The sequence below is a fragment of the Gopherus evgoodei genome, chromosome 17, assembly GCF_007399415.2.
Source record: "Gopherus evgoodei ecotype Sinaloan lineage chromosome 17, rGopEvg1_v1.p, whole genome shotgun sequence".
NCBI classification, from domain to species: domain Eukaryota; kingdom Metazoa; phylum Chordata; order Testudines; family Testudinidae; genus Gopherus; species Gopherus evgoodei.
This window is the reverse complement of record NC_044338.1, coordinates 3,435,221-3,452,644: the sequence shown is the minus strand read 5'-3', so window position 1 is coordinate 3,452,644 and position 17,424 is coordinate 3,435,221. Positions and strand designations below refer to the sequence as shown.

Sequence of the window (17,424 nt, the reverse complement as noted above, 5' to 3'; positions counted from 1 at the left end):
AGATAAAAGCAATTGAGGGTGTTCTGATGATCCAGCTATTTTTTCAGGCAAGTTATATACAAAATCCAGATTTTTGCTGAAGCTGCGGTTCATCTAAACTCTTTGCTTCTCATACTGTCCTGTCTTGCACAATCGAAAAACATTTACCTCAGCATGTCTCACTGACATTGTGTTAAAGGAATACTTGGGAAAACCGGCTAGTACCAATATTGAGATGTTGATACTTTGCAGGAAGATTATAAATAAAAGTTAACTATTAATATCTATTTCAGTTCATATTTTTAAAAAGTCAAAAGCAATTCAATTTTTATAAAATATATTCAGGCTGACTTCCAACCTTAATTTGGGTATGTACCAGTGACATCTGCTGCCACTGCTATACGAAGGAGCCTTTTAGAATTTATCCAGCCTATTTTCAGGAGTTTTTTCAATGGACTATATAAAATTTAATCCTGTTAACACACAGCATTTAAGCTCCTAGGAAAAAACTCCCAGAACACTCTCCTCGTCCTTCTGTGAATTTTCAGATGTGTTAAGGCATTTAATAATTACCAGAATTCTTGTTTCTGTCTTGCTCTGTATTTAGACATCCAGCAGCACACATTGATTTAGTGATAAGGCCCTTACTTAAAATCCCACTAGCAAAAATCATGCTGACTCTTTGTGGCATCTGCGCATTGCAGCACACTGACTTTATTCAAAGACTTCTGCAAAACATAGGCAAATTGTTCCTTGTGCTCAAGAGAAAAATCCCCCAAGAGTTTAATACTAAACTTTTTTTTTTGTTTGAGCAGATGTTTAAGCGTATTTTGCCGTTTAAAGTCTATCTGAGAATCTGATTTTAGTCTGCACAAGCAGGGAATTTTGAACTGACGACCGGGTTTTATAGGCATCTGGATGTTTGGGGTCTAGGGAGGAGAGAGAGAGAGTGATCGCTGGACTGTGCATGACTTACATTAGCCAAAACTGCTTGTTTACCCCCTTTGTCTTTCTCCTCTGTGTACACCTATGCTTGCTTCCCCCTTCTTGACTCTGACACTTCACCTTTTTCTTCATTCTCAAATCCCTTCTCAGTACACCCTTTTGAGGAGGCACTTGAGCTATACTTATGTATATGCAATACAATATTACCTTCAAGACTCATGAATTACTCAAGCCTATATTATATTATTTACCTTCCATTTGTTACTTCCTCCTGTTTTGTGAATTTAGGGCCGAATCATAGGGTTAGAAGGAGTAGCAAGGGTCATCTAGTGCATTGGTTCTCAAACTTTTGTACTGGTGACCCCTTTCAAATAGCAAGCCTCTGAGTGCAACCTCCCCCTTACAAATTAAAAAACACTTTTTTATATATTTAACATTATTATAAATGCTGAATGCAAAGCAGGGTTTGGGGTGGAGGCTGACAGCTTGTGACGCCCCATGTAATAACCTCCTGACCCCCGTTTGAGAACCTCTGATCTCGTGTAACCCCCAATTAGATCATGGAGTTACTCCCTTTGTAGTTTCGCTAATTAGATATGACTACACATAGGAGTAAGCATATATGCAATAGTGAATGCTTGCAGAATTGTAAACTCTTAGGGGAAAAGATTTAGTCTTTGTTTTTTTTAATAGTGCCATGCGTGTTTGAATGCTCTCTCAGTAATATTTGATTTGTGTGGTGCACTATTTAAGTGCAAACGGAGAGAGTAGGTTTTAGCCTTCAATGAATTTTCCTGGGTTTTTTAACAGACTTCTTATTGTTTGTGTATATATAATGTGCGCACTTACAATACCTGCACCTTTATTTTGGTTTACATATGCAAGCTACCCCCATGGTTTCCTTTTTGGAATGTTTAGTTTATAGAAATTAGATGATTAAAGCAAGCATTCTTACATATTTTCTATTTGCTTACAGAAATTTTTCCTGCATTAATCAATAGTTATGAGCATGTTTTCCAAACAATACCATACGTAGTAACTTAATTGTACGTAGGCTCTGTGTTACTCACGTGCCATCTCACACGTTCTTGATACTGTTTTAAAAATATTTTTATGTTGTCAAAGGGAAGAATCTTTGAGGATCTGAGATCAGGTTTCTCACACTGGAGTACTGCCCAAACCACAACTTAGATTGCAAGCCCTTGGGGGCGGGAACAGTCTTTATGGAGTTGACTAGTTGTACAGCACGTAGTACAATGGGACCCTGATTGGTATCTCTTGGTGCTATAGTAATATTGCTAATAAATAATATTCAGAAGGAATTGCCACACTGGAATGCACAATTCATCTAGCTAGGTGTCTGGATAGTAACTAAGCACTGTTTCAGAAGAAGGTGAACCACCCCCATACTGCACCTAAGAAGTAATTGTAATATAATAATTGTACAGTGCTGTGCACGGAGAGCAGGGGAATTTCTTCCTAATCATCACATGCTTACAATCCTCAAGCGTGAAGTTTAATTGCTCATATAATTACATTTATTGTGTAGATACAAATGCTAAAATTTAATGAAATATATACACTTATGTGCTGCAGTATATAAATGTAACATAAGTAAAATGCAAAGAAACCTCTCTCATATTTTGCTTGGCTTTACTTGACTCTTGGTGCTCTTTTTTTGAGGAAGTCCTGAGAGCACTCTGTAAAAGACAGTAACACAGCAGGGAACATAAGGACATTAAAGCTTATACTTGTGAAGAAAATATTTTTACAGCCACCTTTTAGGGTCCATTTCTTTTAATTTTGTATAAAATTTTTCCCTGTGAACACATCTTATACATTCTTCAGTCCATCTGGAAACAGCATGAGAGATTTGAGTTGGCAAATCTTAGCTTATTCCTAATAACTAAGCCAGGCAGGAAGTTGAATGGTTTTTTTGGGGGGGGAGGGGGGGCGAAGAGGTGTGGGGATGGTGACAAATTCGTCCCACCATTTTCAGTTCTAGATTGATAGGTTTACAGTTAACAATGGAAATAGCTATAGGAGATATAATAAAGACATTAAAATAGCATGTTTGAAAACAATAGTGAGGGAAAAAATGAAAGTGTCTTTAAATATCTTCACTTCTATCAGGCTACCAGTGGAATAATCCATCAGTCCAAATTGGGACCTGTGCTGATTTATAATAAATATAAATAGATTTCAGCACTTGGTACTACCATTCTGGTTACAGGGATTTGGACATGGATATCAAAGGTAAACTTGTAAAATGTGAATGTAGATATCTTACATTACATCAAAATAACTGGTGTTGGTGTCATGTAAATGAAGAATAGTAAAAGTGATTCAGGTGGGTTTGAGTTGTAGATACGATTTGAGCCAGTAAGAAGCAAGTACAATTTTGTTTCTGTGAAGTGTTTTAGGGGCAGTAACCCCATGAGAGTATTGAAACGGTATTGTGTCTTCTCTGCTCAGTAATTGTTGACTATAGCTATATTTAAGAATTAGTACACAACAGATTCTTGCATGTGTGGCTATAGGAAAAGGGCAACAAACAGGATGCTAGTTTATATCAAATGTATTACTGGTGGTTGAAGCTAATGCTATCATGCTACCTTGGCGGAAGCAGATACTTGTCCAGGCTTCAAGACAAAGTTAGGGCTAGAACTGCCAGTTTAATTAGGACTGCATAAATGCAGGGGAAGGGAGCCTGTTTGTAATTACTCTGATATTTGCAAACTGTTTTTCTTTGTCAACACTCACATGATTGTAAAAGTACATCTTTTGTTGTCATTGAGAAATATAGTAAAGAACTTGACTATATTTCTCCCCAACTGCTTAAAGTAATCTAGTGCAGGGGTAGGCAACCTATGGCACACTTGCCAAAGGCGGCATGCAAGCTAATTTTTCAGTGGCACTCTCACTGCCCGGGTCCTGGCCACTGCATTTTAATTTAATTTTAAATGAAGCTTCTTAAACATTTTTAAAACCTTATTTACTCTACATACAACAATAGTTTAGTTATATATTATAGACTTATAGAAAGAGACCTTCTAAAAACGTTAAAATGAATTACTGGCACTCAAAACCTCAAAAATCGGAGTGAATAAATGAAGACTCGGCACACCACTTCTGAAAGATTGCCGACCCCTGATCTAGTGAAATATGGAATTCCTAATGTAATGCTTGATACTGCTGACTACCCTTAGGAGGGTTAGGACTGTATATAATGTTCATGGTGGTAGATCTTCTGTTTCCAAGTTGTAAACTATCATGTATTACTATTTTAAAATAGAGCAAGTTAACATTGCTACTCTTGAAATATACTTTTCAAGATTTTTGGTTAGACGTCTCCTGAATACTATTTTAAAACTTGTTCGTTACAGCTGTTAATTTTCAGGTTTCATGCATTGGGGACCCATAGTGGTGTTTTTAACATAAACTCTTCCATATTATATTATGTTATATGTGATAGTGTGTATAGACTTGTTTGTGAAGACAGCACAAAGAATAACTTGTGTACTGTATCTTCACTATCACTACTTATTCTATTGAGGAAGACAGTACGTCCATGGAATCCTACAAAATAAAATGCAGTAAGTTCCCAAATAAAGGTTACTGAAAATCAGACACTTAAGAGAAAATAATTTACTTATTGAGGGGGACTGAAGGAAACATTCAAAATGTGATGGTTGAAACAAACTTCAAGGCTACAGGCAGATTGTTCCATGCCAACTGGTCTGCCAAACCATTTCCTTATGTTTTTAATTTGCAGATGTCCCTCTGTAATCCAAGCCCAACTTCTAAACTGATGTGTAAATTGTGATGATTCTAATGTAAAATCTTAGTAACTTCTTTCAATAATATGGATGGTGTTAATGCTATTACGACGACAATGCATCTCCTTTACATAGTTAAGTGTTTTATATAGTTTTAGTGTGTCAATGGTTCGTTTCAGCAGCAAATTGCACGTCCTTCACAAGAAGAAAAGGTAGAAGAAAAAGTAGAAGAGGAGAAAGCAGAAAAAACAGAGAAAAAAGAGGAAGAAAAGAAAGATGAAGAGGAAAAGGATGAGAAGGAGGAATCTAAGTGAGTATATGTAATGAGAATGAACTGTTTTGTTTGACTTTTTTCCTAATACAGTTGCTCTTTGCTAGTTTTTTGTTACTATTTATTTAGGGAATTGGTATTAAATGGAAGCAATAAACCTGATAATTTCACTACAGAATTTCCTTATTTAGAGTTGAATTATTGTTGATTGCACAAAGAATTGTTCTATGGCATATCTGTTTCTCTCAGACTCTTTGGACCAGTCACATTAATGGAAAATCCCTAAAGTTTGGATGGAATTTTTCTTGCCCTTCTGAAGTTTTTTGTTTCAGTTTAAATGTTTGCTGCTGGTGTATGTGGTGGTGTTGTAGCTATGTAGGTTACAGTATATTAGAGAAACAATGAGGTACTGTCTTTACACAGAGCTCTTCTTTAGGTCTGGGAAATGTACTCAGAGTATCACAGGTACAAGGTGGAACAGATTGTTTAGCATAAGTAGTTAATGCATTTCAAGGGACCATTCAAGATGAAGTGGCCCACTAACACTGCTAGTGCTTGTTTCTATATGAAAATGGACATTCTATTAAAACCAATAAAAGGACATACCTGGTACCATCAGTAAGGAAATGTTAGATTTTTTTTCCCTTTGATTTTTAGTTAATAATGGAGTGTAGCTCCATTTGTTTTTAAATAAATTCTGATTTTGGGGGTGGGGTGGGAAATGAGGAGCCTATTTTACTGTTAAATTGCTTTACAAACAAGTGTTCTTTCCATCAGTACTGAAAAGCGAGCTTACACTTGGTTCTTATATCTATGATTCATTTTCATCAATACCTGCCTATGAAGTATACTCTTTATTAATATCCATGTTGAAGCTTTTCTTTTAACTTTTTTGTCTTCACTCCAGAGAAAACACCAAAGAGAAGGATAAAACAGAAATTGCAGCAGAGGAAACGGAGCAGGCTACTCCCAGGGGACGAAAAACTGCCAACAGTCAAGGTCGTCGTAAGGGCAGGATCACCAGATCTATGACAAATGAAGCTGCAGCAGCAAATGCTGCTGCTGCTGCTACCGAAGAGCCACCACCGCCTCTTCCTCCACCTCCAGAGCCCTGTGAGTAGTATTTATGTAAAGCACATTGGGATTCATCTGGCAGAAAGGCATTTTATCAATGAGATCATTCTTTGTGCATACAACACATTTCCATTTTGGATACAGTGCTTCTCCCCCCCCCCATTTTAGTCATTTATTGACAAACAAGACCATCAAGAAGTTTATCAAACTTCTAAAAATATGTATTGATATGAGCAGATGTTAAATAAAATCAGATCAGATGTTAAAACTGTATAAGAGAATACCAATAATTCTTACTGTACAAAGACTATTTTTTTCTAAGTTTTTAGGGTTAGTGCTAGATCCTGCAAATGGATCTGTATTAACATGGATCCATTTGCAGGACCTAGCCCTAGATGGTTACTAACAAGCAATTGAGGCCCAGAATTTGATTTACCTCAATATTTGTTATCTGGAATGGATCTCTCGTTGGCTTGTTTCTTAATCCATTATGTAGCTAAGGAATTTTCTGTAAAATATTATTTTGGTGGCACATACCTGTAGACTGTGTACAGATTCTTGTATCTGGCTGAGTTCTTAGAGGAGTGCACATTCCTGCTGCCATAATCTGATGATGATGCAGAAACAAGGAAGTAAACAAAACCAAGCCATGCTGGCTTATGCATTAGAAATACAGAAAAATTAATAATGAGAGGATTTTAAAAAGAGTATTAAAGTAAGGTGACAGCTGTCAACAAATGGCACTATTCTATTACTTGAGCTTCCTCTACCCAGAGGTCAAGCTGAGTTTGGCTCTAACTTGCAGATGTTATTCAAAGTATAAATAACTATCCACAGTAGCATAAGATTTTTCCTCCATCATTGCAAGCTGCCTGCTGTTGGTGGCTGTTGGGTACACCAGCATTATACTGGTTTGTGCTATTAGAGTTTTTAGCAAATCTTTCCCTGGTTATTGCTCATGGAATCTGACCCTCCTGAAAGAGCACTGTAAAAGAAGAAAGTGAGTGCTCATTAAATTGTAAACATCAAAGATTGGCTCGTGGATTTATCTCAGCAAGTATGACCTCCTTTTGTTTCCATGTTCTTAAACTAGGACAATAAACATCTTCGTATAATCTTGAACTTTTTTTTGCAGTTTTATGAAAGCTCACATTGAAAGAGGGGGTAGCCGTGGTAGTCTGTATCCATAAAAACAATAAGGAGTCCGGTGGCATCTTAAAGACTAACAGATTTATTTGGGCATAAGCTTTCATGGATAAAAAACCCACTTCTTCAGATGCACCCACGAAAGCTTATGCCCAAATAAATGTATCAGTCTTTAAGGTACCACCGTATTAGTCTTTAAGGTGCCACCGTACTCCACATTGGAAGTTTTTGAATGGATTGAATACTTTCTGTCCTATCCATGTTACCTACCTTTGTTTTCCTGTGTCCTGCTAATGCTTTCTATATTATGCACAATGGCAGATAAACAAGGATAAATTTGGGGGAAGAGGGGTTCTAGTCTGTGAAGAGGCAGCTGAGCTGTCTGCAGTGGCTGAACATGATTCAGAACAATATTAAACCTGAGTGACACCAAGTCCAGTGAAATAAAGCAGGTGGAGAATATTTTTCCCTCTGAATTGTTGATTGCATTTTTTTTACTAGCATAGATTTTTTTAAACTTTCTTTCATTTTTTCTTTGCTTATGATTGGTTGCCCAGATGAGTGTAGGAGATTGATATGCAGGAAATGAGTGTAGGAGAAGAGGCTTCAGCATGCTAAGTAATTAACTATTCCATTCTCTTTCAGAGGAGTCAGTGGAATAATTCCCTCCACAGAAGAACCCCTTGAATACTTCAGAGCATTTGAGGCTGTGTGTTTTTTGTTCTTAGTTTCCCTGTTTTTTCCACAGTATGCTGCGGTGTTTTGCACCCCCTTTCATTCTCTCTATTTGGTTTATGTTCAATAGTGTCTGTTATAGCATGCAAATAGATATATAATAGAAGTCTGAGAGAGGCTCTACAAAATCCCTTCAGAGCCTTCACAATATTTTATATATAAATCCTTGCTGCCTGTAGTGTTGCAGAATAAGAGTGTGATAAGTACAAAATTTCCTTTTAAGAGAAATGCCCAGCTGCTCTCACTAAACTTGTCCTCTTTCCACAAATCAGTTGTGTGGAGTATATTACAATAGATGTAAGACTTAATTAGCATCTTTTATCTTTGAATCTCAATGCACTTTAAAAAATGGCTTTGACATGGAAAAGAGGCACAGAACTCTTGTCACTTACCCCAGGTCACACAGCAAATCAGTAGTAGAGGTAAGGCTAGACTCATGGTATCCTAAAGCCCAGTGCCTTTTTCTAATGACTTAAGTGTGCAAATTATGATTGGAAGAACAAAACATATGGATCCTGTGAATAGTTCTATTTTTTTATTGCAGAAAGAAATATAACGTGTTATTTGCCTTACAATATGTATAGTTTTAGCATGAAACTGCTTTACTACTTACTGTAGAAGAGTCCTTAAGGAAGGGACTTTGCATACTATGTTTTTAAATATTCTGTATACATCTATAAAATCTATATATACATCTATAAAATATTCGTGGCAAGCATAACTGTAGGGTATCATACATACGTGGCACTAAAATAAAATAGTGGTGCTGAAAATGTTTGCTTTCAGACCTTTAGACTCCGAGTGCTTTCCATAGGGTGGGATTTTGTATTTTGCGAAAGCAGTGAGGTAGCAGGGTCTACTGAAATGACTGAAATGGCAGCCAGAACCTCTGGAGTTAATTTCAGCTCTGCTACTGTCGGTGTGCAGCCTTAGACAAATCACTTAATCTTGCTGCCTTATTTCCTTACTTGTAAAATGGGACTAACCATCTTGCAGGGGTGATTTAAGGACTAGTTAGCATTTGCTACAGCACATTGAAAATGTAAGATGGTATAGAAGTGCCAGTTATATTTCCCTTTCTGTATATTTCTGTCTTTCAACTCTCTGTAGTCTTTTAAGGCAAGCCGTGTGCTCTAGGGCCTGGGGGTCAAGAGAAGTGTGTTCTATATCTGGTTCATCTACCAACCTGCTGTATAATTCTGGACTAGTAGCGTCTCCTTCATATGCTTCTGTTTCTCCCATGTATTAAATGGGTCTGGTTACGTTCTCCTTGATAAAAATAAAAACCGAAAAAACAAAACTTTGAGCTATGCAGATAAGGGCTATGTATGAGCTCAGTATTTTTATATTAATGACTTGCTTTAAAAAAAAAAAAGGTTTGCATTTCTTTTATCTATGACTGACTGTGACTGAGACTTTTGGTACCCTACTTGTGCCAAGACCATACTTGGTTTTTCTCTGAACATAACATTAACGTGACACTTGGCAGAAATTGGAATTTGGAATATTTTCTAATGATTTTGTTTTAATTTATACCTTTAAGCATTAACAAATAATTTTGTGGGTTCTGAGTTTTCAGTGGTATATTGGGTACCATGTATTTCACAGGAACACTAGTTCAGCCTTCAAGGCTATTTCAGAGATTGTGTCTGGATACTTTAATAGGTGACAGTTTCCTGTTAGACCTCCCTACAACATGGCCTTTTGTGTAGCTGGACAATTTATAGTTCAAGAGTGTGGAGAAACAATGTTAACCTAAGGGCTTGAGCACAGGACTGGGAATCAGAAACTCTCAACTTCTAATGATGGTTCTGGCGTGGCACTGACTTGTGCTGTGGCTTGGGTCATGTCATTTAACATCTGTTTCTCCATCTGTAAAATGGAGATGAGAATTTATTTGGATTTTGGGAGCACTGCTCAGTGTTTGAAGTAATTTTGAAGAGAATATTACATAAACGTACTATAGTGATTCTATGATGTGTGGCATGGGAAGTGAAATACTCCAGCATTTACAGATGTATGAGGACAAAGGGGTTCCTACTTTCCATGAAAATATTCAGATTAAAGTATACTACCAAAATACTCCCTAAGAATCAAGAATTTAGATACTGTCATTTTATCCCAAGTCCTGTCGGGGGACTAGTTCTTTTGTACAATCAGGCAGAACAGAGAGTTATTTATTGCAACAAAAACGTTGACTGTTTCAGTGGGTGAATACAGATGAACCTTTTAGAAATAGCCTGGCTTCTTAGAATATTTATTGTCCAGAATACTTTGCAGTAAAAACAAGCCCCAAGTTCACATTTATAGTAAACTTAATTTAAAAATGGCTCAGATGCTGATGTTAGTAGAATTAATCTGAGTCTAATTAGATTTTTAAAAATTTCACTTTTTCTGATTGTTCAATATAGCATCATCATTTCAGTGCAGAGATTATAATTTTATATATAAACTTCCTTTATTATTATTTGTCTTTGCATTGGATTATTGTCTTTGTGCTTTAACTGACAAGAGAAGTTGATGGCATCTGAGAATTCATGGATGGTTATAGCAACATGCAGCCTGAGAGATTATTCTTGAAAGAAACCATATTTCACGAGCTATTTTTTTTTATGTGGGTTCTGCATAGGTTAAATTTTGAAATTGCTTCAGTACGGTAGAAACTGTTTATGAAGACTTGTATATTTAGATACCCACAAAATCAGAATTTGGGAGGGTTGTTGTTTAACCCTGAACTGTGTCAGAGGGATGTTGTATCAGATGTGAATTGTGCCTTTGGAACTGTCTTACTCTTGACATCCATGGGGCCTGATTTATTGAGTATTTTAAAATCAAAGCTCAAAGCTTTGTTGCCTGTTAATGAGAGATAAGAAGTATTTTAGTCTGTTAGGCAAGTTAACTGGCAATATTTGTGTGAACTGCACTGTAAGAACTGTGTCTTCCCTAATGCAGTATTGGACTTGAATTTAGAAGGAAATGGATTACATTATTTTTAGGAAAACTGGGAAGCAAGTCAGCACACACGATACCAGAGCATGCGATACTTGAGCAGCTGTTTACAAAGCCGGTAACATTCATGTATGTTAACGCAAAATAAGATATGCCAAATTCTATCATCTTCCATGTTACATACGAATTTTCCTTTCTGGGAATAAACATTTTGGACATCACATAGGTTTATAGACAAGCCAGTCTTTAACATCTTGCTCTGATAAAAGCATGAAGACTCCTTTCCCACCCCTAGTTCAGTGTAATAGAAACTGACTGCCTCCACAGTCCCAGGCGGCTTTCCCAAATAGCTTGGACAGGCCTTAATGTAAACATATTAATAGATTAATGTGTGGTTGGTGCTGAAAGGGCATATCCTGGTCTTTTCTCTGTCTAATGAGTCTCACCGTTTGCTATTTCAGCTTCTGCAGAGCCTGTGGAGACCTCCCGCTGGACAGAAGAAGAAATGGAAATTGCTAAAAAAGGTAATCCTTCTAAAGCTTTGGTTTCACTTCTGTTTATTAATTAGTCTCTGCGGTGCTAATTAGAATGAATGAGGTAGGGGACTCTCTTTCGTTCTGTGTTTTGAAAGGAGCTTTTTCTTAGAAGCAGATATTCACACTAAGCAAACCAATCTTCCAAACATGCAGATTTAGATGTTTTTGTTGGCTTTCCCAATCTGTTGGAAAAGCTATTGGGTTTCAGTTTACAGCTGTGGCCATCGGCAGTCTGATAGAAAATGGTTTTACAAAACAGTCTCTGTATAATTACGAAACTGATATGAATGAAAATTTGATTCTGAAATTTGCTCTAGGTAACACCCTCTTATAAGTCACATAAATACCCTTTCCATTAGATGGATTCTTTTATCTGAAATTTGAGTTTACATTGTAACTTGGCAAGGAGTTGGGCAAATTTTAATGTACCAATTGATTACTACTTACCAAAAATCAAGTCTTTAAGCTGCACCATTCCTGTTGTTGTATTGGTGCTGCTACTGGGGATTTGTCATCACAACAGCTGTTTGAGCAGTGGTTCTCAAACATTTGTATTGGTGACCCCTTTCACACAGCAAACCTCTTGAGTGCAATTTCCCCCCCGCCTTTTAAATATATAAAAATGTGTTTGTAATTTATAACACCATTATAAATGCTGGAGGAAAAGCAAGGTTTGGTGTGGAGGCGAACAGCTTGTGACCACCCCCTGCAGTAACCTTGCAACCCCCTGAAGTGTCCCGACCTCCAGGTTGAGAACCCCTGTGTTTTGAGCATTGTCATCTGGAGAGGCAACTGTGCTGACAACTTTCTAACAGCACTAGTTAATTCTTGCTAAATATATTTTTAATTTACTTTTTTATAGTAAGTCTGAAAACCTAGCTAATAAGCACATGGGAGGGAATGTGCTTACTGGTTCTCTTTCAGATATTGGCAAAACTTTAGAATGGGATCGCTTCAGAGGCATCCTGCTATGCTTTATGAAGTGCAGGGCTTTTCCATCTGTTGCGTGGGTTCGTTATTGCAACAGGAGTCATTTTAAGGACAGTGTGATTTACACCATTTTCTTGCATCTGTGTTTGTGTTTTTAAAGTGGAATTTAAGTGTGGTTTACTTGATTTCTGGTTAGCCTGTTTATTTATCATGGTAAATATTAAGCGTGCATTTTGTTTAAACAGGGTTAGTGGAACATGGTCGCAACTGGGCAGCAATAGCCAAAATGGTTGGAACTAAAAGTGAAGCTCAGTGTAAAAACTTCTACTTCAACTATAAAAGGAGACATAATCTGGACAACCTCCTTCAACAACACAAACAGAAAGTGAGTAAATCATGCTGGATTAAACCATTTTTGGAGAGAATTTGGTTTGGTCTAACGTTAGGCATTGAGGCTCACAATAGAAACTTCAGCCTCCCATTTTGTTTCATTTCACCTGTGTTTGCTCTGCAACTGAAACCTTCTAGCACTTGGTGCTGTTTTTCATTGCCCGGGTAGATAAACAGTGTAGAGGTATTGGTCACTTTAAAAGTAAAGCTAGTAATATTATTTTGCATTTTTGGTATAATACATTTTCTCCTGAGGATTTCCAAAGTGTTTTGCAAACTTATCTGTATAGAGGGCTTCATCCACCAAGAGCATCTTTGGATTGAAACATGTAGCTATTAAACAACACCAACAGTGCAAAACAGGTACAGATGGCCAGTGAAACATCAGCAACTGAATGCTGCTGCACATACAGCTGAAGTAAAACACCAAGGGTGGGATTTTGAAAAGCACAGTGCTGGCCTAACTTAAGTCAATATCAGCAGGCGTAGTTTGACTTCAGTGGGAGCAGAGTTAGGCCAGTGCTTACAGCCTTGGAAAATGAGTGGATTATGGCACAGTGACACTGGTTGGCATTACTTAGGTATGTTAACATGTGAAATAACTACTGGTTCTGCGTGTATCTGAAAACTTTTGTGCATTTGGCAATACTGTATTCCTCTTTGGACCCCTGCAGTACTGCCTGAGTTAAAACAAGGTGTAAATCAGTGCAGAAAGAAACATCATTGCTAATTAGGAGATCTTTAACTTCTAAATCTGATATAAAGTGGGGAGAGAATGCATTTAAAGTTAATATATGGAGGTTTTCAAGATGGAGTAAATCTCAATTCTTTCTGCCTTAAGTCTTCACGAAGGCCTCGTGAGGAGCGGGATGTATCACAGTGTGAAAGTGTGGCGTCAACAGTCTCTGCTCAGGAGGATGAAGATATTGAAGCATCCAATGAAGAGGAGAATCCAGAAGACAGTGAGGGTAATTACTGAAATGTCAGAATTGGTTTGGAGGGAAACGTCTACTAGCACTAAAATGATCCAGCATTTTAGTTGCCTGTGATGTTTGACCACCTGCAGAAGTTATCACTTAAAATGATCAAAAAGTTGCACTCTGTTTCATTAAAATAGTCCAGTGGAGTTTTCAGACTCTTTCTGTAGGGTTGAAGTTTAGCAGATGGGATTACTATATCTGTCTGAATAAACTTAAGCCCAAAGCTGACTGTGAAGAGTTACAAAAGGATTTCACACAACTGGGTGAAGGGCAACAAAATGGCAGTTGAAATTCAGTACTGATAAGTGCGATGTAATGCATGTTGGAAAACATAATCCCAACTATACATGCAAAATGACTGGATCTAAATTAGCTACCACCGCTCAAGGAAGAGATCTTGGAGTTATTGTGGATAGTTCTCTGAAAACATCTGCTCAATGTGCAGCAGCAGTCAATAAAGCTAACAATATTAAGAATCATTAGGAAAGAGGATAGATTATAAAACAGAAAATATTATAATGCGAGTATATAAATCCATGGTATGCCCACGCCTTGAATACTGCATGCATGCAGTTTTGGCTGCCTCATCTCAAACAAGATATATTAGAATTGGAAAAGTACAGAGAGGGGCAGCAAAAATGAACAGGTGTATGGACCATTTCCCAAAGGAGGAAAGATTAAAAAGACTGGGACTGTTCAGCCTAGAGAAGAGATGACTAGGGGGCAGTATAATAGAGGTCTATAAAATCATGAATGATGTTGGGTACATAAATAGGGAAGTTGTTGTTTACCTCTTCACATAATACAAGAATTAGGGGTCACCCAATGAAATTAATAGGCAGTAGGTTTAACACAAACATAAGGAAGTACTTCTTCACGCAACACACAGTCAATCTATGGAACTCATTGCCAGGAAATGTTGTGAAGACCAAAACTATAACTTGATTCAAAAAAGAAATAGCTAAGTTCATCGAGGATAGGTTTGTCAATGACTATTAGCTGTGATAGTCAGGGACAAAACACCATGCTCTGGGTGTCCCTAAACCTCTGACTGCCAGGAGCTGGGACTGAACAACAGGCGGATGGTTCACCCTATAAATTGCCGTGTTCTGTTCCTTCCCTCTGAAACATCTGATACAGGCCACTGTTGGAAGACAGGATATTGGTCTCTGTGGACTACTGGTCTGACCCAGTGTTTGTAACTTGATCGTATGACAGCAAATGGCAGCATAAAACTGCCCTTGTTTAAAAAAAAATAAAATAAACATGGTGAATCATTAATTTATAGTCTTTAGCTAGTAACTAGCCTCTGAAAAGTTTCAGGCAGGCAAATGCTTACCAGCTTTTTATGTTGGCTGCAACTATTCATAATTGCAGACTCGCCATCAAATCTGTATTTTGACCATCCTTATGTAGAACTGTATTCAGTAACATTCATAAACTGTGAATCAGAGTATTTGACTTAATGTCTCATGGCGCTGATGTCTGCATGTTGTTCAGAAAATTGTCCATCTTTATAAAAGCCAATAATTAGCAATGAGGTTTTTCAAATCATGGAGAAGCTTTAACAAGTTAGAATCGATGAGTCTTTAAATTTTATCACATCTATGTGTTTTAACATAGAAGATTAAAAACCCTTTTGGTGAATCTGTCCATTAAAACCTGTGAAGTTCCTTTGCTTTGTGGTTCTGTTTAAACAGAACCACTGTCATTTTTATCAGGCATGTACTTTATCTATAAAAGGTTACGTACGTTAAATGACAGTTGAGAGAACCTGAACCTTTCAATTAACGTGTAGGTTGTACAGTGTTCTATCTACTTTGCAGTAGACATCAGTTCAATGGGAAGGGCATGTAGATGCTCTTTCTAAAAATACCAAAAGCTTGTGAGGATGTTATATTTGAACTAAATATTTCCTGTAAAAATGTTTTTTAAAGCAATGAGTATTGATATATTAAAATAAGACTTCTGAATAGAATATGTTGTGCTATATTATGCAGCCATGATTCTCCCTTAGCATTTGTGGTTTATATAAAACTTTATTACATTTTTGTTAGGCAATTTTGCCTTAAGGTTCCAGTTTACTGAAGTTATTTCTGTGGGACAATGACTAGAATGAAAGATGAATAAAAGTTACCATTTATTTTAAAATGGTACAGAATGTTGTTAATAATATTATTTTACAATTTTTGCTATAGATTGAAAGCCCTAGTTTGTCACTAGCTGTGGTGCACAGCATTGTTTTCTGAAAATGTGTCAACTCTGCTGTGTGAAAGCCAATAGCAGACTTCTCATGTTGCATCCTGTGTTTCAGTGGCTGGATTCCAATTCTAGCCTGTATAGCCTGTGGCTAATACCTAAAGCTAAAAGAAGTTTTGAAAGAGATTTCTGCGATATGCAATAAATCTGTGTAATTCATGTTTGAAAATGAGTGGCTTGGATTGTTCACAAATGATGAAAAGCTACCCATGTAAAGTCATCACTTGCATTAGGTGTGAAATTTAAGTGGTGAATGATTTCTTGGGGCAGGGGCTTGTAGTTGTATTTGTACTGTGGGATACCTGGTATATTTGTGGGTACTGTAAAATGAGAGGAATTGTTCGCTGTCTGTTAGAGCTTGTTAATTATATTTTGAGTGCTTATGCAAGAATGTCTTTCAGGTGCTGAAAATAGTTCAGACACAGAGAGTGCTCCATCTCCTTCACCAGTGGAAGCTTCCAAACCCAGTGAAGACGCTATGTCTGAAAGCTCTGCTTCTAGGATAACCACTGAGACAACAGCAGAACAGGAATCTGCCATTAAAACTGTACCTAGCACATCCCCCTCCTCGGCAGCCCAAAGTACACAAACAGCTGAAAATCAGAATATTAAGCTCCAAGTTAAGGAAGAAATAAGTAATGAGGCAGAGGAGCCAATGGATATGGACAGTAGAAGCCACCCAGCTGAAGCTAAGCCTGTGCTCAGCCTTCCAGTGCATACCAAAGCAGAACCTGTAGATGCTGAAATGAGGTTACCAGAGAATATTCAAGTGAAAATAGAGAGTGATACTAAAGAGAGGGATTTGGAGAAACCCAAGGAAAAGTCAGAACCTGAAGAAATGGACTTTAGCCTGTCCCAGCAGAGTAATACAGCAAGACCAGAGCCCAATTCAGACAATGATTCTAGTGCTACTTGTAGTGCTGATGAAGATGTTGATGGGGAACCTGAAAGACAAAGGTGAGTTTAATTATTCAATTATGAGAAAGACATTAATTTAACCTTAGAGAAGGTGGGTGAGGTAATATCTTTTATTGGACCAATTTCTGTTGCTGAGAGAGAGAACCCAAATCCTACTTGGGATGTCTGTGACAAAGGATATTCAGTTACATTTAAACTACTAGATCTCTCTCTCTGCTCTCTCTGTATATATACTCACACAGAAAACATTCTTTTTAAAAATCCTTTTATGTAACTGAAAGACGCATTGTTAAAGCAAAATATGGAACACTTTCCTATGTTTGTGTGTTCTTCATTTTACCACTAACACTCACTCAACTCCCTGGTTCGAACTTTTAGATTTTTAGTGTGTGTGCACGTGCACGTGTGTACAGTAAAAATATTTTGTAGTTTAAACAGTAAGCCATTTTTCAAATGGCTTATTTGGCACCATGTTCTGAATTCTGCTTTCCAGAATGTGGACAAGTGTCGTGTGATGCTGCTGCTTGGTTCTA

General features: G+C 37.3%; 1 protein-coding gene across 14 annotated transcripts in view; it reads left to right on the top strand.

Moving 5' to 3' along the window:
* The window catches only part of NCOR1 (nuclear receptor corepressor 1), a 103,605-nt gene that overhangs the window by 51,295 nt on the left and 34,886 nt on the right, over positions 1-17,424 (top strand). For 9 of the 14 annotated variants that reach the window (XM_030536675.1, XM_030536678.1, XM_030536681.1 and 6 more), the window contains 6 exons: positions 4,883-5,013; positions 5,882-6,087; positions 11,340-11,402; positions 12,590-12,729; positions 13,576-13,702; positions 16,375-16,930. In XM_030536675.1, coding sequence (XP_030392535.1) covers positions 4,883-5,013; positions 5,882-6,087; positions 11,340-11,402; positions 12,590-12,729; positions 13,576-13,702; positions 16,375-16,930 — 1,223 coding nt within the window. The remainder of the gene's footprint in view (positions 1-4,882; positions 5,014-5,881; positions 6,088-11,339; positions 11,403-12,589; positions 12,730-13,575; positions 13,703-16,374; positions 16,931-17,424) is intronic. The other 5 variants (XM_030536684.1, XM_030536679.1, XM_030536682.1 and 2 more) reach the window with 1 other exon arrangement.